The sequence below is a fragment of the Electrophorus electricus genome, chromosome 23 (assembly GCF_013358815.1).
Source record: "Electrophorus electricus isolate fEleEle1 chromosome 23, fEleEle1.pri, whole genome shotgun sequence".
NCBI classification, from domain to species: domain Eukaryota; kingdom Metazoa; phylum Chordata; class Actinopteri; order Gymnotiformes; family Gymnotidae; genus Electrophorus; species Electrophorus electricus.
In genome coordinates, this window is record NC_049557.1 from 2,950,644 (window position 1) to 2,974,526 (window position 23,883).

Here is a 23,883-nt window from a genome sequence, read left to right on the forward strand (position 1 = left end):
GGGCTCCACTTTCCTGCAGTTTCAGGTTTTCCCTGCTCTGTATCAGACCCTTTGGATGTGTCAGAGCAGGGAATGCTCTTAACTGCACAAGGCAGTAGGATTTATAGCCCACACGTTGTTTTTCAGGTATTAAAACACTAAGGTGGAGTCCATAGGCTACTTCAACCTTTCTTATAAGAAATATGTAAACATGTTGTACCAAATTAGAACAAATTATACTTTTTAATCCACTTCACAGACCTACAGTAAATACACACAATAATAATAATTGGCAACTTTAAATGAAATACAATGTTCACATTTTAACATCGACAGTTCAAATGGTTATTTGCATATTTCTATCAATAATGAAATTACACATTGAAGATAATCAGTAATTAAATTACAAAGGGTTGTCATGAAACCAGCCCGGTGTAATTGGCAGTGCATCAATGCAGGTGCATCATAAGTGTTTACCACTAGATATAGCCAATAAGTGCACAGCTTTACATGTATAGTGAACTTCAATGACACTTTCCCTCCTGTGTCATACTACAAAAACCTTCTGCCTGGACTATTACTTTAAACATTGGTGTGTTCATGTGATTTTAATGATACAAAGAACGGCACCAAATTTGCAAGGTTTGTTAACAAACACTTACTTTTACAAAGAAAAAACATGGATAAAGTTATGGCAAGCATACATTAATATTTGCAAAATCTGGGGTATATTATAGTTAGTAGATGTGATAACTGCTGAATAAATGTCCTATTTACATATTAGAAATGTGATTAAAATGTGAAGTTCTGACACTATACAGAATCCAGTCTTTCTCTATATTGATGAGACAATACTCACATGCACTCCCACACACATATGCGCACATAATGAAGTGTTATTTTTATTCTTTCAGAAGATGCAGGATTAGTTGATCTTTTGATTCTGTAAACATTAAGAAGTAATGTCATACAGAAGCATATATTCAAAAATGTTTTTAAAAGGCATAATGTTCAAAATAGCTCCAAAAATATATACTTGTCCTATGCTAGTTGTCGTACAAAATCATGTGACTCAGTTTTCTGAGTCACTAGTTTCTGACTAGTCACAGACGGATGAGTCACAAACAATAAACCAATATACACTGGAAACTGTGCTCAAATCTTAGATATGAGCACTATTCCTCGATGTCACAGGCTGTCTGTGACATAGCAAGATACCAAGTACAGTTGAGTACAATTAGGTCTGCCAGTGGGTCACAAACACAAACATGAGTAATGACTTGGACAGCGGTTATGAGGTAGGCCATTAGGGTTTTTATGTCTGAGAAATGTATCCATCCATTCTTCCCTATTCTTTTCTTCTTAATGCTCCAACCTTTGTTTGATATTCGCTTGCCAGACACTCCTCACTTATATAGGTCTGAAATAAAAAGATAGTGAAAGTAAAAAAAATTATACACACACACACACACACACACACACACACACACACACACACACACACACACACACACACACACACACACACACTTGTACTTTTACTGGCAAACAGTCAGTCATTTTCCCCTCTTCACATTAACAGGCAATGACACAACGCACAATCTTACACATTGTTTGTATCTCCATCACTGAATAAAACCAAAAACTAGTTTTTAAAGTAATCTGGCATTCATAATTTTATAGGAATAGAGGAAATTCTCATTGTCTATTAAGGCTTGAAATGAGTAAATATTTACCAGCGAAATCAGTTGAAAACTCAGAAAACAATAAAAAACAGTATTTCATAGTAGTGTCATGATGATATAACTGATATCTAGGAGGAGACGCAGCAGATGGGCAGCACACACAGAGGGCTTTGCTAGCAGCATCCACTTACAAGCATCCTCTTCCTCGTTGAAGATGTTGACCATGTAGCAGGCTGACACGAACCCCAGCAGCTGTGGGTATGCGCAGAGAGAAAATCGTTCACGGTTCAGTAACTCTGCGCACATGTGCCTACAAGAACCCTGAAAAACCTGAAGCCTTTGCACATTCTACATACAGAAACGAACAGCTGCAGTGCGCTGTGAAGAACCTCGATGTACTGGTACTCCAGCACGCAGCCCAGGGCCGAGACCAGGGCGGGGCTGTCCCCGCTGGGCCACTGAGCCGTTGGAAGGTCCCTTCTCTCACAGCCCAGACTGTTGTCCTTCCACCAGGACCCATGGGAAGACAGTCCCAGAGCCATGGAGTCACTCTCCTAAATAACAAAACAGGGGTACATCGATGTAAGTGGTAATTATAAAGTGCATTACAAGCCAGGATACCACATGTTAACATGCACAAGTGAATTCCTCCAAGAAAGACAATTATCCAACAAATTGCCCAAATTAAGGATGTACCAGTGATGTTTGTTCATTATGCTATTAGCAGATGTCTTGTTATAGGCTTTAATCCTGATCATTTTTACCCATTAATATCACAACCTACTGTAAATGCACTTCAATGTAATGACTTCCACCACGAGTTGCTGTTGGTTAAAGACTGTGTGTGTGTGTGTATGTGTGTGTGTGTGTGTGTAATCTGGGAGGAGTATGAGGACAAACAGAGGTTCAGGAATACAGAGACAGGTGGGTAAGGCATGCACAACTTGCCAGCTACCTATGGATATAGCTCATATCCAAAAATAGTTATAAACATGTTAGAAATGCCTTAATTATAGGTGAATGAGACATTCAGAGATGTGTAAATTTGTCACCATGCCAAGGTACTCGGTTAAGGTACTCAGCTAGTAATTGGAAAAAAGTCGGCTATATGCCACAAATGTAAGTACTGAGGAGTTGGGACAGTTACCTTAGATAGGCCACACAGGTCAAGGTAAAGACAGCAGATAAAGATATTCCATGTCACCCAGAGGATAGACCAGACTAGGTACTGGAAGGGAATAAGATGTATGCAATTTTCACTTCAAATTGCTCTGTACATATTAAGTCCTGCCATACCAACTTGTATCTGCTAGTGCTTTGATATTCTTTCTTTGCACTGCCAATGAAAAACAATTGATGTGTGATTCTTATAACATATTCTTCCTGACTCATTGCAGAGATATAAAACCCAGACATTTTAATGATTCTTACTAGGTAATATCCTGTGCAAAATGCTTCAAATCAGCAAGGCATAAAAGTAAATGTATACCTACAAGTACAACATAGCGGGGATGGTACTGGATGGCCCCAAACAGTCCGAGTATGACCACAATGATGTGAAGAAAGTTGACCAGGATGGGAGCCCACTGATAGCCCAGAAAATCAAATGCCTGCCTCTCCAAAGCAGTGATCTAGGGGTGTGGGAGAGAGAGAGAGAGAGAGAGAGAGAGAGAGAGAGAGAGAGAGAGAGAGAGAGAGAGAGAGAGAGAGAGAGAGAGAGATTGATTGATTGAGCTAGTCTGAATAGAAGTAAAAACTAACTTTAAGTTCCCAGTTCTTTGAAACAGCAACACCCATTCCTTCCACCAGCCGCCAGAAGAAGAGAGACTGACACATGTCCCAACCACTATAATCATTGAGACCCCATCTTTCCTGGGTCTCCAGAGATCCACAAAAAAATTCGTCAGCTAGCTTTTCGCTCAAGGTTGCCTAGGTAACACAGCCAAGGGGCTACAATGCATGTCATAGAGAGAGAGAGAGAGAGAGTGAGAGAGAGAGAGAGAGAGAGAGAGAGAGAGAGAGAGAGATAGAAAGAGACAGAGAGAGAGAGAGAGTTAGAAAGAGAACACAGTTTTCCTTTGAGATCAGACACTTGATTACTCATATGAGAGGTGATGGGTGTGGACATGGGGGTGGGGGTTGTTCCCTTTCACAAAGCCCAGCAATGATAAAACCACAGCCTGCTGCTCTCTCACACTGGGTCCATCTCCTACACCCTGCTTCTGTCATTGACAGATCACAACAAATGTCGGCCAAATAAGCAAACTGGTTGACGGTCACACAAACTCCAGAATCTACATATTAAGGTAACCATAAATGCATTTGTTGAGAATCAGTTAGTAATGAGAATGGCCTAATATAAAAGACTAAATGTAGATGGTGAGACATCAGCCTCTGAATGCTGTGAGGGCAGTTGCATTTGCCTGGCAGTTGTATTGGACACATATTTCTGATTCATAAATGAATCCACATTAAAAACTCTTTGTCGGAATGCATAGTCTCTGATTCTTTCCCATTATGCCCTGTAAAAAATTGACAGCAGATCTGTTGCCATGTGACTCTACAAAGACCAAGAATTTCTGGCATGTCTTTCATGTTGCTGTAGCAAATTATTTGTACAACCATTCTAACCAATGAAACCATCAGGTAAATACTTTTAGTCTCCTAACTTGGCCAAACTTACACAGTGACATTGAGTCATACTTCACACTCATAACGTGTTGTTTAAAAAAAAAAAATTGTTACAAATACAAAAAGATCAACACCTGGGGAACAATTCCCTATGCTATAGTGTAAAATACTGTATTTTTAGACAAATTAAGCAACAATGAACAACCTGAGAAGAAAGTGCAGAATACATATTGGAAGAAACCAACAGAATAATTAGCAGTTGGTGTTTAGAGATGATGCTGCCACTCATTTCCACTGCCCTAGTTGAACAAGTATGGTTGTCTGTTCTAAATGTTTTTATTCACAAAAACGAATTGTGGTGTTTAACAAAAAAAAAAGATTCATACGTTCAATCAGGCTGGGTTATCTATAGGTTAGGTTATCTGTGCAGGTTATCTGGTCTTGAATAACACACCATTTCCCCTGTAGGCACATGAGCCACACTAGCACACTGCAGCGTCTCTTGCTGTGGAGTTTTTTCAGGTGTAATGTGTGAAATTGGATCCATGACTGGCAAAGACAGAGTAGTTTCCAAGACAGAACTTGTAGCCTCTATGCTAACTGGAGAAGATATATATACGGGAACAACTTTTTTTTTTTTTTTTTTGAGAGGGGGGGATGTAAATGAAGGGGATGACTACAGTAGGTACAGTTTGTCAGAATTATTAGGGCCATACTATAAAATGGCATATATGAAGCATGTAGACTATGTCTGATAGCTATGTAATTTCCATACCTTTCAAACAGGAGCACAACAAATAAATGAACAAAACCAAATAAATAAATAAATAAATAAAAAAGAAAGACAATACATCAATAGATGGATGACATGAATTACATATAATCACATCAAATATGAGAAATATCAGCAGACATCAGTTCTGCAGTCTGGCGTCTAGCATCATTTGGACTCTAATCTGACAGGATATCAGCCTATTGGTTCCATGTGTAGTGCCAGGTGAAATGCTTTATATAAGAGGAAGTAGTTAACTTGATGGACTGAAAACCAGTATGTGAATGATTTAACTGTCAGATTCTCAAATGAATAGTCTGTAATCACTCTGGGTGGAATACAGCTAAATCTCTCAAGATCCTGCCTTTTGTTTCAAGTCAAATTCTCATGAAATTTCTTGTCAAAAGCAAAGCAGGATGTAAGTAGAATTTTTATTTCACCATATGAACAGCGTATCATGAACCTAATTAAAACAAGCTGATAGACGATAAAGTCTTATAAAACGGATCAACAAACTGCACAAACACATTAACTGTATGTTCTATACAACATTATTTTTACTCAATCTGGACATCTTGCACTATGCATGTCTAGTAAATGCTATACTACTCTGTGCAATGACAAAGTTCTTTCTTTCTATCTATCTATCTATCTATCTATCTATCTATCTATCTATCTATCTATCTATCTATCTATCTATCTATCTATCTATCTATCTATCTATCTATCTATCTATCTATCTATCTATCTATGAACATTCAGTTGCGTATGTGTATAGTAGGCTAATATCTCTTTAAAAACCTTTTATTTACTTTCTTTTTCTTCTTTTTTATTACTTATTACAACTAACATTTGATTTTCAACTAACGAATAAAGTTAAATTACTTTTTTTTGTGGCAAATGTATAAGAATCTTTGTATGTCTCATCTATGTTACTAAACTATCCATCATATTATTGAAATGCACATTAACACTAGGTTACTTAAACTCTCGAGCAATTGTAATTACAGCTACAGTATTTTTGATGTGCAGTCACCGGTGAACTCACAGCTACAGCGACAATAACAATCGTGCGCTCGTTTCAAACAATGACCTGCAAGCAGTGAAGGCTTCAAAACGCAGTCTGCACGATAACACACATATAACCGATTACATTCTAAATATAATTTAGCTATCGAGGGTGTTCAGCCTTGTTGAAACAGGCTGCCTGTAATTAAACACTTTTTTGGTGCGGCACTGTCTTAATTACAGACTATGTATACGACTACAACCAAGGCGCACGTATGTTTTTGAACGCATCCATAACCTCGGCTTACCAACTGAATAGTGCACAAGAAGATCAGCGTACATCTCCCGGAGCAGCACACCATTCTCTTCGTCAACAAAAGCAACGGTCCGCGGAAAATAAGTAGTCAGGGCTGTTTCAAATGTGAATATCGGAATAATTAATCCACTATATTCATTTTCATCAAGTGCTAAATTCACTAAAACGGCTCTGCGCACAACTGTTGTGTTAACTGTATGTTCTGGTAGCCGAGCGAGTCAAAACAGAAGCTTAGTTGGCGGGGGTTGGGTGGGAATATACGGGGCTGTGTCTTTGGACATAAGGAGGAAGGAACGGAGGGCATTCGCCCAATGCACTAAGAACATGTAACAGCAGGTGGAGCCTTTGAGGGATTACTAATGTGGAAGCATTATTTACACAGACGGTAATCTGTAGCTCAGTGGATTCAGACATGGATGTAGTGAAGCTGCACGCCAGCGCACAATTCACAAGCAAGTTTTACATGAAACCTCTATGATTCGCCTACAATTAAGCATTACCATTCATTAAGGCCTTGTGAATGGGGACACATACCAAAATAATACTCACTTTCATCCTCCAAGACTGAAAAACCGCTTACATGCTCGCCTCTGTAAATGCAGTGATTCTCTTTGTTCAGTTGCACCATTTAAAAAATAGCTCGCTTAAATTGCAAAATAATTGGTTTAACATTTAGCTGAAGCAAACTTTACAAAAAATAACGTTCCTAACTTATGGATGAGCCCATAACACTGTAGAGAAAGGTATTAAATTAATTTTCCACTTACAGAGTTTGTTTTTTTTTAATCTTGTAGAGATTTTTAATCATGCATGTGCAACTTAAAATGACAGATAAGGGTTTGTATCTAACATTTTACAAGCACTGGCTCTGCAAAATACTGTGCATATTTTAGAATCTTTATCTATAGTCCTAGAACCTGAATGTCATAGTTGTTTGTATTCTATCCTTATATTAACACCCCCCCCCCCCCCCAACACACACAATCTTTTCCAAGATGTGATGAATGTTTTGCACAATGATAAGGTGTGTGAGGGGATAACACTGGAATTTTAATAATGCCTTGCCAGCCAGGCACTATTTTACCCAAGAAAATAGTTTTGTGTGTGTGTGTGTGTGTGTGTGTGTGTGTGTGTGTGTGTGTGTGTGTGTGTGTGTGTGTGTGTGTGTGTGTGTGTATTTGGGTGGAGAGGGGTGTTTGAATGGCAAGCCTGTGCATGTACAGATGGACATAGCAAAATTAAGAGTCTTATTTTGTGCTGAGCTTCCATTTTTTAATTCGTGAAGGTTCTTCACCTTGCTGGCATGATACATGACTACCATCTAATTTTCACTGACAACCTTACACCTTCCCGTGCCCTGGCTTGCCCTGTGCCCAACCCTACCTGCAGGTGCCAGGGCAGTGTTCAGATGTAATGCATGCAGCATGAGCAGCAGTGAGTCAGCAAAGCAATACACTAATACAGGCTGCGATGCTGCCTAACACAGTAATCAATATATTGCTATCAATACACTGATAAAATATTGATTGCCTTTATGAACCATTGCTTTCAATGAGTTGTAATGTAGATAAAGGCGTGGTCACTTTGGCCTCTGTGCAGCTAAACAATGTAGAACGAGTGGTAGTTTGACAGTATCTGTTCAGAAGTGTGCGCGTCATCTAAATGTTACGACTCCTGAAAAAGGAAAAAGGGGAGAAGCTCGTTGTGTTCTCTGAGAAAACACAAGTGTGACCACTTGTCACCACAGACAGACTCGCATGTTTTTATGTCTACGCATGTCTAACTCCTGCAGCGCTTCTATGTGTCACTGGGTGGCGCGCGACGCAGGAGCCCGATGCCAGCGGAGCGGCTGGGGCACCGCGCGATCACATGGTACCGTCGCCGAAGCGCGAGACTGGGCTGAGCGCGACGAGGAGGCTTTGAGCGCCAGTGGAAAGCAGAGCAGAGCGGCGGGGAGCGTACCAGACACAGCGCCTGCCTTCTGCCTTTGCCGTGCCAGAGAAGCTGAATGTAAATAAAACGACGGGTTCGGTCAGAGGTTGCGATGCGGATGTCAGATGCCGTGCCACACGCGCGTCTCCCGCAGCACACGATTCCGAGCTCGTCGCAGATAATTGATTATGCTTGCGGAGTTGCGGGGTGCGACCGGGAGTCCGAGAACACAGCCGCAGCGAGAGGCCAGCAAGGTGGATGCTGCGCTGCGACGCGCCCCCTGAAGCTCTAAGCTGAGTGAGTATGTGCCTCCTGGCATAAGGCTCGTGCTTTGAGCCTGCGTCTGCGTCTGGCTCTTTTGTACGATTACATAGCCTTTCACCGCCTCATTGCCACCTGCACAATAAGGTTCTAACAAACGTTTATGTTATTTATTAAAGAAGAGACACGTATGATCCTAATATAACTACTGTGTTGCTCACAGCGTTTAGATCACTGTATATTAGAGACTCCGGTCACTGTCTAAAACAGCCGACACGTGTGCAACATCCAGTGTATCTGCATTGCCCTTTGTGATTCGACGACCAATTAAATGATTTGCGAAGGACCTTTCATATAGAAGGAAGAAGAAAAGAAAACGAGACAGCTGTTTTCTGCGTAACTGTAAACATTTCTGGTTAAGTATTCCGGTCAATAGTGATATCAATTAACAAAGCAGCTATGGAGTTGATTCATTCTATCGCTTGCCCCTTAGAATCATATAGCGGCGGAAACCTCTGGGTTTTGCAAAGATAGCTGGAGACGCGTCTGCACTGCGCGTAGCTACATTTTGACTTTGATCTTGCTGGATTATTTACCGAGCCAAAAGGAGCGCAGAACGAGACTGCGACCGCCACAGACCGTCACATTTCACATGCGTGACAGCAAATGTGTTTAGTTCTGTCAATTCGGCAGTAATAATTAATACACGCTTTACTCTCGTAGTCCGAAACACCATCGGCGGCGCGATGACTGTGGCGCTATGCCTACAGAGCAGACAAGGGTTTGGCTGATGTTCTCCACAGATGCGGTGCCTGGTTTGCCTTTAACCTGTTGTCTGTAGGTGACTGAAGTGCCGCAGTCCACACAAACTATTAGGTCTGTCGATTATACGTGGCAGGATCAGAAGAGCAAAGCTGTAAGTGAGGTGCAGCTCGTGATGCAAAATTTACGTATAGACCTTAGGGCAGGAACACACACGCTCACACACACACACATGAGATCTAAAAGAGACAGGGAGGGAGATACAGAGAGAGAGAGAGAGTGTGAGTGAGTGAGTTTTTAAAAAATGACTCAGAAAACATTGGAGAAGGCTGTTGATCAGAGGGGACTGGAAGAAATGTTCTTCCTCTGCTAAAGGGGATAAGAAGGAGAAACAGCCTGCCCTTGTCAATGAGGCAGATGTGACACCAAGTGTTTGTGTGATGTGAAGAGTTATATATGTGTGGTCCAAAGTCAGATGCAAGAAGGACGCATAGTCTATTTCCTGGGGAACCTAACTGAAAAGTTCAGAGAATGGTTTGGATTTAAAAACATTCCCTGGGTGAAATCTTTTTTTCCAAAGAAGCCTAATTCAGGATTCATTCTTCCTAAGTGGATACTACTGTATGAAAAGTCATGACAAAATGATGAATTCATTCCTTGCAGGTGTTTGTGCACATGAAATATTACCAGGTAGGTAGACCAGCTAATGTGGAGACTCTGCCTTGAACGTGGACTTGTAATTGTTAGCACATAGCCTGCAGCAGCAGAGGAGGAAACTGCCATAGCAGGCCTGGGTGATCGTGTGTGCGCACCACACTATCCTAGCGGGAACCAGCACCTTTGCCTCTAGTATGTTCATTTGAGTGGTGTTTCTCCACTTCATGAACAGAGCCCTATCCCATGTCTGTGGAGGCAGTTACACACTACTTACATACCGCAGTTCATACTAAAGTACACTTTAAACGCTCCTGACAGCGGTGTATAGAAGCAAGACACCTCCCTGCACTGTAGACTTGCTAACCTGTTGACAATTCACTGTCGCTCTGATGTGGAAGTATGACTTCCTGATCTTGCAGATGGGAGAGAGAGCACATGTTCCTATCACTGGGTGATAAGGGAGGGAGGTGCACTTCCCCTCAAAGGCCCAGTTTGGCACTGGAAGAACTGCTCCAGTGGAACACGTGCTTTCCACAAGAGTTCACCCTGAATGCAAGCAGCGCAAAACATGGTCATGCTGCCTGCCTTTGGTGAATGGGGTCCAATAATATGAGAGGTGGAATTGCGAGGCACTGTGTGTGTGCCCATGCAGGGATAACACTATTAAGATTAAAATATTAACATATTAAGATGAAAGGCTGCAGTTGCATGCAGAATTAAGAATGGCTGTTTGATGCGGTGCTCTGTGTGGGTCTTTAGCATTTCCTTTAGCCCTTGTTTTGGTTAGTCTTTTGTTGAAGGGTCATTTTAATAGACTCTACTAGGGAGGAGATCAGAGGGAATGCCTTGTGTTTGACATGCTGGTTTGCAAGAAGCATCAGGGGCTTTGACTAAGTGTCTGTGTGTGTGAGAGTTTGGTCAGTGCGCTTGACTTTGGGTCAAGGTTAAGAGGCGAGAAGAAGAGAATCAGATAGGGATCTGACGTCCACTCAGCGTCTGTGTGGGCCCACTTCTGCCACTGTGAGCCTTTCAGAGTCGAACTGGCTTTTCTATTTTGCAGTTCTATAGCTGTTAGTGTTGCAAGCCTGGCAAACTGACATGGACTTGGCTCAGCAGTCCAATAATTCTGAACTTTGTATTTGTATGTTTAGGCATAGACATGCAATAAATCCTTGTCCTTACCAATTGATCAAGGATGTGTGGTCAGGGTGTCCAGTTATGTTTACACTGTTGTTCATTCAGATCTTAGATGATTTATGGTGCTGAATATCACTTTTGTGGGTCAATGGAATTAAAATTGATTGATAAAAGTTAATGACTAGCGAACAGCAATTCAGCTACAGGCATAATTGTAACATATCGTGGAAGAATGTCTTTAACATCATTGTCCAAAAAGGTATGTCGGCTTCGTCTGTCGTGATGTGGTGGGTTGAATGTCCCATTAGCCGTGTCTGCATGAGTGTGACAAGCCATGCTTGGAAACAGATAACCCCCACCGAAGGCGGGAAGCCTCAGCTCAAGAACACATCATACCACCACCATTGTCTCAGGGTGCTTAGCCCAAGCTAATTGAGAGGCAAGCGTTTACACGCCAGGAGTCGATTTCACACAGTAACGTGCTTGGCTGGCGTGCAGACTAGCTCCCAGTAAAATGGACTCCCATCACAGCAGGAAGTCAGGAAGGAGTGATCAGTAACTTGACTTTTAAGCATGAAAACGCCGCCCAGGAACGGGGCAAAGACAGTCTGAGTAAATCATTGGAGAGTTTTTACAGAGCTTTAGTACCTCCTTTGACAAGGCGCACCTAATTTGTCTGTTTCTTGTCATGTCCTGTCAAAGGTATGGGCAGTCCGCAAGCTGGCTTCATGAGACACAGTCATACTGCTGCTGCTCAGTTATTTATTTCATATCTGTTCAGATGAAAGGAGATGCTGTTCCTCCACTCCTTGCTTCTGATGCTGGAGGACCCTGTTCAGAGGGTCGGTAAGAGGAAAAGAGGGAGAGAGATGAAGGTGTGGGAGTGAAGGGTTGAGAGAGAGAGGAGAAAGTCGTGTCTCGGGGGTTGGGGGAACATGCCAGTTTCTTTCTCTCTCTGAAATCTAGGCCTTCACAGTAATTAAAACTGGCTGCTCCCTCATCTCCCTTCTCTCTCTCTCTCTCTCTCTCTCTCTCTCTCTCTCTCTCTCTCTCTCTCTCTCTCGCTCTCTCTCTCTCCAGGCCAGTAATTGGCAGGGAAATGGAACCTGGTTTGTGACTCTGGGCTGAAGCTCTGCTGTTGTTACATGATCTGATTTTTCACTCCTGCACATGAGCTAAAGGAATGGAACAGAAAGGGGGAATTTCTGCAGCCAGCTGAGCAACATTATTCATGTGCCAGTGCCCTTATTTCACTGCCCTTCAGACATGCTGATGGTCCTCTAAGATTCCTGGTGAGCGTGTGTGCTTTTGATATTGGAGGTTTTTGCCGGCGGCAGCCACCAGGGAACAGGGCTCACAGTGCCGTGTTAGAAAAGTTTGGTTGAGGGTGCACAGATAGGTCCATCCGATCAGTTTGCATTGTACCAGGGGAGCAGAAACTCGAAGCTCATTCCGCGCATCATTGGGGTACAGGAATGAAAAGAGGGACATCACAGTGATTCTTCTGAAAGCTATTAAAATATTCAATAGCTGTTTTTCAGTCCTTTCAAATAAAGTTTCCACTTCACCTACAGATTCAGTATGTGCAGTATTGCATGTACATAGTAAAGATTTACTACAAACTTTTTACATATGCAACAAATTCTTCTTTGCATCAATTGCTGTCAAGGTCCCATAGAGGACCTGCCATCTCTAGTAGCACTGTGTCATCAAATGAATCAAAGGCAATGTGATTATCGTTCAAGGGGAATGCTCCACATTGTTTATTCTCCATAATTCCTCACATATTTTGCTATTTTGTCGGCATATTTTTGGGACCAATTAAACTTGAAAATGTTCCGTCTTTCTCGAATAGATGCTTTTTTCCCAGGACTGCAAATGGAAGCTAAAAGTAGAGGCCCAGGCAGCGCAGCAGGAGAAGGATTCTGGCTCTTACTCAGCCGTGACTGTGCAATTAAGCTGGAGGCCAGAATGGCTATTTGCTGATTAATCAGGCTATCAGGCAACCCAGTACCACCGTCAGCTTCTGAAGAAGTGTTGTGGAAATAATAAAGTCCCATCTGCCGAGTGCGGTTGATCTCACAGGCAAGGCCGCCGGTCTTCTGGCTTCCTCCACGTCCTTATCCTGTCCTCCCAGGCCGTGCTAATGTATACAGAGGCCTGGACAAACACAGGCATATTTGAACCTGTTCTGACAGTGGTGGGTGTGCGTGGTGGGTGGGGATTAGAGAGTTATAAGGAAGCTCCAGGTATGTAGTGGTGTGTTATGGTGCCTGGGAGAGGCTCTGTTAGTGCCAAGGAGGGAGGGATGTGTGTGTGTGTGTGTGCGTGTGTGTGTGTGTGTGTGTGTGTGTGTGTGTGTGTGTGGGTGAGTTATGGGAATTCTATTTGTACCGCTTGAGATTGGCAGGCTTAGAGAGAGCCGCTCAGGGGCCTGGTGATTGCACTGCAGGGGCAAGGTGTCACTCCTGTTAGAGAGAGAGGGAGAGTGAAAGAGAGCGAATGAAAGAGATTGAGATCGGGCGAAAGAGTGATATAGGAGGTTAAAGTGTGGGAGCAAGGGAAGAGAACTGGATGGGTGGGGGTGTGAGAGAGAGGGAGTGAAAGAGTGAAGAACAAGAGATTATAGGGCTCAGTGTGCATAGGGCGGGGTGGGGCGGGGGGCGGGGGGGGAGGGGGGGGTTGAGCAAATGGCCACCAGATGCAGCTGTTGGCCACTCTGAGGCAATATGTCCTGCACAGAGTGGTATCTTCAGCAGTGGTATCTTCAGCACTGTGCAGGGTTAAACTGAAAGTAAGGACCCCCCCCCCCCCAATTGAGGGTTGGAGGTCGAAATGTCCTTCTGCAGGTTCTAGTAACCAACCTGCGAGAGTAATTAGACAGGTCGGCCTAATAGAAGCGATTCGGTGGCAAAGCCGCCTGTGTTTATTAGCATCGAGGAGTTGGCAGCCACTGGGAGGCTGCTGGGGTGTACGCTCCTCACTCCTTCCTGAAGGCCAGATACATGTCCTGTTGTCACGTGTTTTGTTTGGTCGTGGGGGTTACACATCACCTGTCTTTAAATTGGAATCCCGCTGAGTGTGAGAGAAGAGCTGGCGATGCTGTGTTCCGCATGGTGCTTCTCCGGTGCAGGTCCAGGGCTGGATTGGGCTGGCCCACATGTCCAGGCCTGGCACATGCCTGCTGTGCAGGAGCCGGCTGTGAAATTGGATCTGCAGAAGCTTGCTGAAGATGCTTGGTCTCCATCTGCTCGAGTTATTGGTGTGTTCACAGCGGAGCCGTTCCTGATGGCGCTCACTCACTGCCACACATGCACACTCATCCATGTGCACACGCAGGCTGTACGCGCACACACACACGTGTCTCACCGTCTTTATGTCTGAGTCTGGGTTCTCTGACATTCATTTGTAGATGCTAGGTGAAGATCACCACCGACCCACCGGAGGGTTCGCATTTTTGGCCCTCTTTCCAACACATCTGAATCATTTTTGGTAGAAGTGTACTGCTGGGAGCAGGTATAGAGCTAATATTTGTCCTGTCTGGTGCATCCTAATAACTGGGTGGAGAAACACTGGTGTAGGTGAATAGATGATGTCTGATTTGATGTTGAACCGCAGGTCACCCAGAATTACGTATCCTGGTGGTCCCAATACTGTTTCAGTTCTACAGTGGAATGCTCATATTTCTTTAAAATAAATTGCAGAAAATTGAAAATAGAAAGTTGCTGTGAGTAATATTGAATCTTCTCCCTTTCTGCTCCAGTACGAGAACTACAATACCCATAATTCTTGGTTTTTATAACCTTATTAGGAACACAGTTGCTGCCTGTAGGTACCAAGAACAGAGGCACAGGTCTGCTGTGGAGTGTTGTGTAAACGCGGCAAAAAAAAGAAGAGCGAATTGTGCTAGAGTGCCATAATGAAGCAGAGGAATAATGTCCTCCCTGCTGGGGGAGTTATTGAGGGAGACAAGGACTACTGGGACATGTCCGCTCAGAGTGTCCCGGCTCACAGTCGCTGTGGAAATCCTACATTGTAGGCAACAGTCACCAAGGGCGTCGAGTGTGTGTTTGTGTCTGTGTGTGTGTGGACGTGGAGGAGATAAGCAGCACTCAAACTGAAGAGGGTTTCTCATCCCCGAGAGAAACACAGATGGCAGGAGACTATCGGAGGTAATATTTCATGCCAGTGTGTTCAGAGTTGCTGTAATATAGTGGTGAAATTTTAAGTTATGTGCTCGTGTGGGGCTTGATTAAAAGAATAATAAAGAAAGATAAAGGAGTTCACACCATCAGTTTGGGTGATAAAACCGTAGAGCCTGAACTTTGACCTTTGTGGCACTTTTTAAGGCATTTAATAACCAATCTCTATTATTCTGTATCATATCTGGCTTCATTTACCTAACATGTTCCCAGTGCTTTCAGAAAGGTAAGAGGTTTGAGGACAGAGAGCACTATAATGAAATGCGTTTGTTCTAGACGGTGAAATCGCCATGCGAGAGACTCGGCCGCGGGTCCTTTGTTTCTCGGTGTTTTACGATTTACGCTGTAGGATCACGATTGCAGTTGGCGGCTCTCTCTGAGTGTGTAAGTGCCAAAAGCACCTGCTGACAGGTTCCACGTTTGGGTGTCTTTCTGCTTGCCTGTGAAAGGTAGCGAGTAAAAGTCTTTTTTTCCTCTATGTTTTCTGTGCTTGAGCTCACATTTGCACTGAAGTATTTTTTTAGTCTTTGTCGTGACTCACGGCTTCCCTTGATACTACACCAATCAAGAGCCAAATGATTCAAACACGTGGCCACATTAGACCATAATCAATAAACAAACAAGCAGACAGGCGAAGAAAGCGAACCCCCCCCCCCCCCCACACACACACACACATACAAACGCACAGTGCTTTTCAGTCAAGAGCTGTCACAGGATGCTCTGTAATACTCATATAGCTATTACTGCATGGGTGGAAATAAGAAGCCTTATAGTTACGAATAAAGACTGTACATAATATATGTCAACTGGCCCATTCAGAATGGGAAACCTATTCAGAACTCGATTCTCAAACCAATCATTGAGATCTCCAGCTGGTATGTAAAGGAGAAGGGAGGCACTATAGATTAGCCAGAGAATACGAGTATAGGCATACACACACACACAGAGAGCGAGAGAGAGAGAGAGAGAGAGAGAGAGAGAGAGAGAGAGAGAGAGAGCAGTCCCAGGGCTCTCTGTACACTCTCTGTACAATGATCAACTTGTGTATGATCATTTATTGAGATGCCACCATGTGGAGAGAGAGAAAGAGTGTGAGTGTATGTGTGTAGCGGGTGTTGTAGGGGTGGAGGAAATGACATGGATGGGAGGAGGGGTTTGAGGCTGAGGTGTGAGCGGAGAGATGGGGTTCATGTGTCTGGGTCACAGGAAGGCCTGGTGCACCCCAACCTACATGACAGCAAGGCAGAGGCATGAACTCAGTGGCCTGCGTGTTGAATGCAGTATCACAAGGATTTGAAGTGTATATCCACATATGGCGATGGCCCGATGAGTAACATTACCTTAATGTAATCATTATTTCATTCGTTCATTTATTCTTTCATTCACTCACTACGCAGTGTAACAGAGCTTGCGGTGAGACACAGAGAGTTGCGCGGACTCGCGTCACCTGCCGCGCTGCTCGGAACGTTCCGGAACGAAAGAGCGGCGAAGCAGCCGCTGATCTCAGCGCCTCTCCTGTGTCTGCCTCTCAGATCGCGTGGAGTGCGTGCCGAGGCTCCCAGCTGAGTGCACGCGCGTGCGACGGAGAGGGACCGAGCCAGCCGGTGCGAGCACTCTCACATGGCCTCCATGCAGGACGGGGTGAACTTCACGGCTCCTCCCTACGGCAAGGTGCTGCTGCTCGGTGCCATCGCCGCTGCCTCGGCCTTCGTGGTCACTATCCTCATTGTCGTGCTGTGTGTGGGCTGCCAGAGGTGAGTGGTAGAGGGAGCTCCCATCCTCCAAGGCCTGCCAAGCACAGGCATGCGACGAAAGGACAGAACTGCACATACATGTGCACACACACACACACACACACACACACACACACACACACACACACACACACACACACACACACACACACGCACACTCCTTCACAAATCCTGTATTGTTAATTACTACTAAATGCCTACTGGTCACTCATCCCTCTATTCATGGTTATGCTGTACTTATCCATGAATGTGTTCTGTCTTGTACTTCTGTGTTAATTAAATGATTTGCTAAGGGACAATACAAAGAAGGAAGTTCAATTTCATATCACAGACTCACTCAAAGCTAATATTCAGTGCTTAGCCCAAATGTCTTTCTCATGTTTTTTAAGACCATAGATGATGACGATGACGATGGGAGCGTCATCACAGAGAACGGTTGTGTCCTTACACACAAGTGCTTCTGTTTTCCTTGTTGGGACTCTCTATGCCAGCTTCAGGGCAGGATAGCTAGCAGCTGACATAAATATCAGCGTCAGTCTTTTTTCAGTCGCTTTTTTTTTTTGACAGATTGTAGAGGAATATATTGCATATCAAGGATATCAAGGGCATCATCTCACAACATATTAGCACAAAAAAGGGAATGGAATGATGGTATGTGCGCATTTAGACTCCAGCAGGGTTGCACATTTGCTAATTATTATATTGCTCTTTATTGGCCTCTGCAGTACTGCTGTGACAGGCCTGTCAACACACTATCACACTATTTTCAAGCATTCTGGCTAACCTCAGATGTTTCAATTTAGTGTTCTGTGGAGGCTTAATGAATCATGGCATTTGCATGATCCAACAAACGTAAATCATTTTTCCATTTCTTTGAAAGGAAATCTGGAATGATAGGACACCTCTCCGTGAGGGTGGTGAGAGATGAGGGGATGGAGTTACTCTGGCCACATGACAATCTCGCCTGACAGTTTCATACCCTCCTGTACCAACAAATTCAGGAAACGCTTTTAGATAATCATGGCTTGTTACATTACTTCACTAATGGCCTCATCAAAGCCAGGCTGAATTACATTATGCGACTTAGCAAAAGGCTTGGCCTGAGTCCCATGCTTGTCTCGAGAGTCAAGGCCTTCTAATCCCCATTGCTAATGATCTACCCACCACTCTAAAAGCCTGTAGTCCTCTCCAATCCCAACCCGTTCATTAGGGGCCTGATAACCCGCCATCTGGAACATCATTGTCTTTTTGCTGTGTGTTCAACAGGAAGGGGAAGAATCACAATGGTTCTGGCGAGGAGAGAAAGCACAGACTCATGGACATGGTGCCCATCTCTTTCACTCTCTTACTTCTAACGTAGATTTGTAGATTTTTTTTAGGTAGGCTTTAGACTGTGTTGACAGGTGAGAATATAGCTATCTGAACACTGCCTGAAAGGCTGTAGTCAGTCTTACCGAAAGACCGTTTAGAAGAAAACTGAAAAAAGATTTGACTTGGATCTTTTGGTTGATATAGTGCACAGAGAAAAGTATTCTCTTCAGTCAGGCATCCCTTTGAAGTGCCAGACTCCATGAAACATTGTTTTTCACCCCCCCAAAAAAAGCAAACAAAAAAAAACCTAGCTTGTCTCAAACATGGTAAAAAAATTTGTACTTTAAAAAAATAGTTTTGACTATATAATTGCCTAACACAAATCTTACCCTTATCCTTGTTTTCTACAGTAAGACTATACTCTCTACTCTTCTATTAAAGTAATGCACTTCATAATACTGTAATACTCACCTGCTTCGCCAGGCTGTTTGTGACCGTTACACTGACATTGCTCTCTGTGCTTTTAGAGTATATTGCGGCAGTCCAAGCTGCGCTCCATCAGTAAGTCAGACACCAAGCTCCATGAGATGAACAGACTCAACTGCAATGGCAAAAGTATGTACATTCACTTCTTGTACTGCTTCATAGCGTTACTGATGTCACCCATCGGCCTTGAATTCGGATGTAGGGTCTGAGCATGGGACGGTACGCATTTCTCTTTGGGATACGAGTTCTCTGTTCTTGTGGAGTAGGGCCTCACATAGACGTCCCGCTGTGGGAGGGTTGGCTTCAACCATTTCGTCTTTGCATTTACCTGACACTTTCACCCAAAGCAACTTACAATTATTACTGAGCTCAACTTGAACAATTGAGGGTTAAGGGCCTTGCTCAGGAGCCCAACAGTGGCAACTTGGCAGGGGCTTGAACCAGCAACCTTATTACAAGGTCAAGTACCTTACAAGTCAAGTACCTTAACCACTGAGCTACCATTTTGCCTCTGCAGTTTAGCCCGCCATGATTTACTCTTCCTGCTACAACTACAAACTCTGGTCTGTGGGGTTTTGTGGGACCAAAGTCCTTGGTAACAAATGCATGTCTTCTCGGCAGAGTCCTCGAAGAAGAACCGTCCCGCCAGCATGGACCTCCTACTGCTTCCCAGCCGGCGCTCCAACTCGGATCTGCGCTCGCAGGGCCGCCAGCTGCCTCAGATCCCGTCCGGCGAGGACGGTGAGCACACATATGCTGAGGTGGGGCGGCGGTCCTCCCCCACCCGCTGTCCCGACGACGCCCTGCGGGGCCGCGCAGGAGAGACGGACACTCCCGCGCCGCCCGCCGTCCCCGCAAACACGCCGGCCCCGCCCGACCCGGACAGCGACGAACTGGAGGGCAGCATTCCGGAGCCAGAGACCCTCCCCCAGGTGGTGAACCCACCCCCGCAGGCCCAGGAGACGGCAGAGTACGCCTGCATCAGGAAGGTGCGCAAGGTGGACAAGGCAGCGCAGAAGAAAGACAACGGAACAGAGACAGAGGAGGGGCTCGGGCAGCAGCAGCAGCACAACAGCGGAGAAATCCGCCATGCCCCGCCCTCTCATCCGGCACCGCCCCCGCCACACCCTCATAGTCAGAAGATCCCACGCAAGAACATGGAGGCCTTCAACCTGCCGTCCTTCCCTAAGGTAGGTAGAGAAACCCATGGCAAAGCTTTCCTCTGTGCATTCGCTGTGGGAAAAAAGATGATTTTATGGATTTAAAATAAACACGTATGAATAAGTTGCTGTGCACAAATGTAAAAGAACATAAAACATAAGATTATGTGAATTCCAGTTAACTACTAGCACAGTAGCTCTGTATAATACTTACCTACTGCTTACACTCATACCTAAGTGAGACTTCAAGGCCTTCTCTCCCATAACACAAGAATGGATTAAAAGTGTGTAGGGCAAATATTCCCTAATTATGTGCTTCTGCGAGAAGACGGTTCTAGTTCCAGACACCAGCAAGCGTTCAGTCCGCTTAGAATGCCTACTGAGGCATACCCAGAAGCCCTCTGCCACCAGGATGATGCAACAAGCAGAAACCAGTAGTCGGACCGAAATGCTTGCAAACCCATCACTCAAATGCAAGTCCAGGAATTGTGTGCAGGAGGTAAAGGGAATTGTCTCGCAGATGAAAGCCACTATGATATGCTAATGCTGCCTTAAATATTCAGACCTAGTGTCGGTACAGTACAGCGCGCCTTCTTCTGAAGCTTCTTTACACTGCTCACCTGCCAGGGTAGGGCAGACTGAAACAGCAGTGCAACGGAATCCCTCTCCCTCTCCATGTCTCTCTGGGTAGGAGTGAGGAGAAAGCGCAAAGCTAGCAGGAGTCCACAGCTTCCTCCCCACTGCCAGGTTGGGAGAAACTCCTTAAGCTTCGTGTCCTTCATGTCATTAGATCCACTGAGCGGTTTTAGATGAGCCAGTCAGTCAGCTGGGGGGGAAACGGCAGTTCTGGCACGCACCTCAAACCGTTGTTTTCTAAACTCTGTGAACTCGCTACAGTTTTAAAAAAATCATCATTACGTCGCAGTCAGTTCTGGTGAATTGAACTGAAGTCTTAACTGACCATAATTCAGTTTGTTCAGCACTGAGCATTCTGTTTGTTAGAGGCCTTCTGGTGAAATTCAGCAGGGCTTTATGAGATAAGAAGGTGTGTCTTTGTGCTGACTCTTCAAATGTATTTATTCTTTTTTACTGCTTTTTGAACCACAGATTGTTTGGCTCTGATTGTTCTACTCTGTTAAGTGCGTTTTTGGAGGTGGCGCTTCTTTGGTCTGACCTGTCCTGATGAACAGAACTTGTCACTTGTCCTGTTTTAGTAGGAGGGAAAGAAAAACCCCTCCTCACTATGCTGAGGAAAGACACTGCACTGCATCAAAGATGAATTGCCACAAAACTCCCTTTAGGGAGTTAAGGTTTAATGATAAATTACTGATCAAATGAAATATTAAATATAATGTCCTTAGACATTTCTTTTCATGTAATAACCTTGAAGCATGTAATAAATGACCTGAAAAGTGTAGTATTTCTGGAATGTTCACAATTACATTTAAGGAATTTTGATTCAGCATTATTCCACTGTAATAAGACTGGCTTGCAGTATTCTTGTCTTTACACATATGGATTTATGAAGTCTAAGGCATTGATGAGGATTTTAGTGAATTGATTTGACCCAGATGTCATCTTAGCCAGCAATAATGAAATGTTTAAACAGAAACACGTTTCCAGACCTGGAAAGCATGTTTATTTAGATCGTCCTGTGTATCGGCTAATCAGGAGGCAGTGTTTATTGGAAATGGAGAGGAATACATATGGAAGCCTCCAGAAGATGATGACCTCATGTTCCCACACAAGCACATGGGTCCACTGAGTCCTCATATGGGAGACAGCATGGCGTCATCTGCAGCTGGGGTACGTGAGCACTGCAGAATTCATACTTTTCTCAGATAAAACGTATTTTCAGCTGTTACGTACCAAATAAGTTCAGCGAGCCATCAAGACTTGCACACGGTTCCTCTTCAGTTCTTCGGTGATGGACATGTCGAGCTAAATGGTCCTTTTTGTGCACCTTTTGCGTGTTGTCTTTCAGATCTCAGATATGTACTCAAAGGTTTGTAAACCAGGCAAGAAGAAGAGAGGTATGCCTGGGTCACCCACGGCCCCCAGAGACATCAGTGGCTTTCGGACCTTGGCCCGCGCCGAACGCGGCGAGCGTGATGGCGGCTTCAACGTGGTCGTAAAGCCACAAACGTGGGCACCGCCGGAAGGCAAAGGTTCGAGGGTGCCCCCCGGCTCCATGGAGGACCACTGCTACGAGGCCATCAGCACGGAGGAGACCGACCTGGCCTACGAGACCATGGAGGGTGGAGGGGGTTGGAAGCGCGACAGGCCTCCGCCCAACACGAGCGCCACCCTCCGGCCCAAGAAGAAGAAGCCGCAGCAGCCGTTGCAGCAGCCGCCCCAACCGCCGCCTCCACCACCCCCCCAGCACACGCCCAAGCTGCAGCACCTCCCCGCCAAAGCCCTGCTGCTCCCCGGGGAGAACCTGTACGAGAGCATCCCCGACCTCAAACAGGGCTCCACCACCTCCAGCACGACCACCATCTTCACCTTTAATGATGGAATGGAAATGTATGTCACTGGCCTGTAGGGGGAGCGCCAAAGCCCCATCAAAGCTCTATTTCTCGCTCTCTCTCTTTCTCTCTCTTTCTCGCTCTCTCTCGCTCTCTCTCTCTCGCTCTTTCTCTCTCGTGCTCTCTCTCGCTCTCTCTTGCTCTCTCTCTTTCTCTCTCGCTCTCTCTCGCTCTTTCTCTCTCGCGCTCTCTCGCTCTTTCTCGTTCTCTCGCTCTCTCTCGCTCTCTCTCGCTCTCGCTCTTTCTCTCTCGTGCTCTCTCTCTCTCTCGCTCTTTCACTCTCGTGCTCTCTCTCTCTCTTTCTCTCTCGCTCTCTCTCTCTCTCTCTCTCTCTCGCTCTCTCTCTCGTGCTCTCTCTCTCTCTCTCTCTCTCTCTCTCTCTCTCTCTCTCTCTCTCTCTCTCTCATCCTATTTCTTTCTGACAGGTCCTCACTCTCATAGCTGAGTGGGAAAGATATATGACAAGACAACTTAGAAACTGAAGGGCAGAGTTTCTTTTGCACTCATTCAACACATTTTGTTTACATGTTCAGCCCTGAAGTTCCCTACTCAATGCCTTACAGCAGCATTCTGGAAAAGGGAGTTTTCTTAGATATTTCTTATTTCTTCTCATGTGCTCAAATCTTGAATGGGGATGCTATTGATGCGATGGGGATGTGTCATACTCCATCTTGGTATACGCACATTGCACTACCACTGTAGTTCTAACATAATTGCTTATTGAACGGGTTTTAAAAGCACGGTGGAAAAATGATGCTAAAAGGCCTAGGGAAAAAAAGGTAACTCAATGGCAATATGCTAAGGAGAAAAATATGGGTGCCAGATGTAAAAAGCTTGTAACTCTCTTTTAGCTGACATTTCCTTTCATTGAAACAGAAAAAAAAAACATTGCTGTAGAGTCAACTGTAGAATTGTACAAAAAATTAAATAAATAATAATTAAAAAAAATAAAAATAATAAACATAAGTGCTAAATATAAATTGAGCTAAACATCAAAAAAGAGTAAAACTTTTTTTACATTTGGCACCCTATAGAGTAACAGGCAAATTCCCCAATCCTAACATATCTCCCCAAATAACTAACATTTCTGTTTAATATGTAGCCCAGAGACTTGTTTTTTGATAGCACACTATCCTACCCGTTAGTGGTCATTTGGGTAACCATCGGAGTTGCGGGTCAAACTTTTAATTTGAACTCTAAAAATTCCAAAGGAGATGAAAGAAATGAGCACAATTCTATTGATAAGAATAGCTTTCTAAAAGGGACTGTAGCTGTAATGAGGAGTAGATCAGTATCAAAGGA

At 44.4% G+C, this 23,883-nt stretch overlaps 2 protein-coding genes across 2 annotated transcripts; one reads left to right on the forward strand and one right to left on the reverse strand.

The window, feature by feature from the left end:
- Positions 1-231: 231 nt before the first annotated feature.
- Positions 232-6,625, reverse strand: zgc:100920 (uncharacterized protein LOC445241 homolog). Its single transcript, XM_027012771.2, has 6 exons — positions 6,384-6,625; positions 3,158-3,295; positions 2,812-2,892; positions 2,021-2,218; positions 1,856-1,916; positions 232-1,399 (listed from the first exon to the last, which is right to left on the reverse strand). The coding sequence occupies exons 1-6, from the start codon at positions 6,435-6,437 to the stop codon at positions 1,386-1,388; spliced, it is 546 nt and encodes a 181-aa protein (XP_026868572.2). The 5' UTR covers positions 6,438-6,625; the 3' UTR covers positions 232-1,385.
- Positions 6,626-8,351: 1,726 nt separating this feature from the next.
- On the forward strand, positions 8,352-22,668 carry si:dkey-70p6.1 (uncharacterized protein LOC570575 homolog). Its single transcript, XM_027012770.2, has 7 exons — positions 8,352-8,620; positions 16,875-17,096; positions 18,363-18,420; positions 18,935-18,968; positions 19,515-20,083; positions 21,725-21,859; positions 22,038-22,668. Exons 2-7 carry the CDS (start codon positions 16,963-16,965, stop codon positions 22,596-22,598), a joined length of 1,491 nt encoding a protein of 496 aa, XP_026868571.2. The 5' UTR covers positions 8,352-8,620; positions 16,875-16,962; the 3' UTR covers positions 22,599-22,668.
- The last annotated feature ends 1,215 nt before the right edge of the window (positions 22,669-23,883 follow it).

Bases quoted from the DNA above. Each gene is read 5' to 3' on its own strand.
- zgc:100920 (XM_027012771.2), bottom strand. From the start codon at position 6,437: ATGGTGTGCTGCTCCGGGAGATGTACGCTGATCTTCTTGTGCACTATT. The intron at 3,296-6,383 runs GTAAGCCGAGGT...CCACACCCCTAG, and splicing joins TCTTGTGCACTATTCAGTTG to ATCACTGCTTTGGAGAGGCA. The intron at 2,219-2,811 runs GTAACTGTCCCA...TTTGTTATTTAG, and splicing joins ACCTGTGTGGCCTATCTAAG to GAGAGTGACTCCATGGCTCT.
- si:dkey-70p6.1 (XM_027012770.2), top strand. From the start codon at position 16,963: ATGGCCTCCATGCAGGACGGGGTGAACTTCACGGCTCCTCCCTACGGC. The intron at 18,969-19,514 runs GTAAGTCAGACA...TCTTCTCGGCAG, and splicing joins GTCCAAGCTGCGCTCCATCA to AGTCCTCGAAGAAGAACCGT. The intron at 20,084-21,724 runs GTAGGTAGAGAA...TCGGCTAATCAG, and splicing joins ACCTGCCGTCCTTCCCTAAG to GAGGCAGTGTTTATTGGAAA.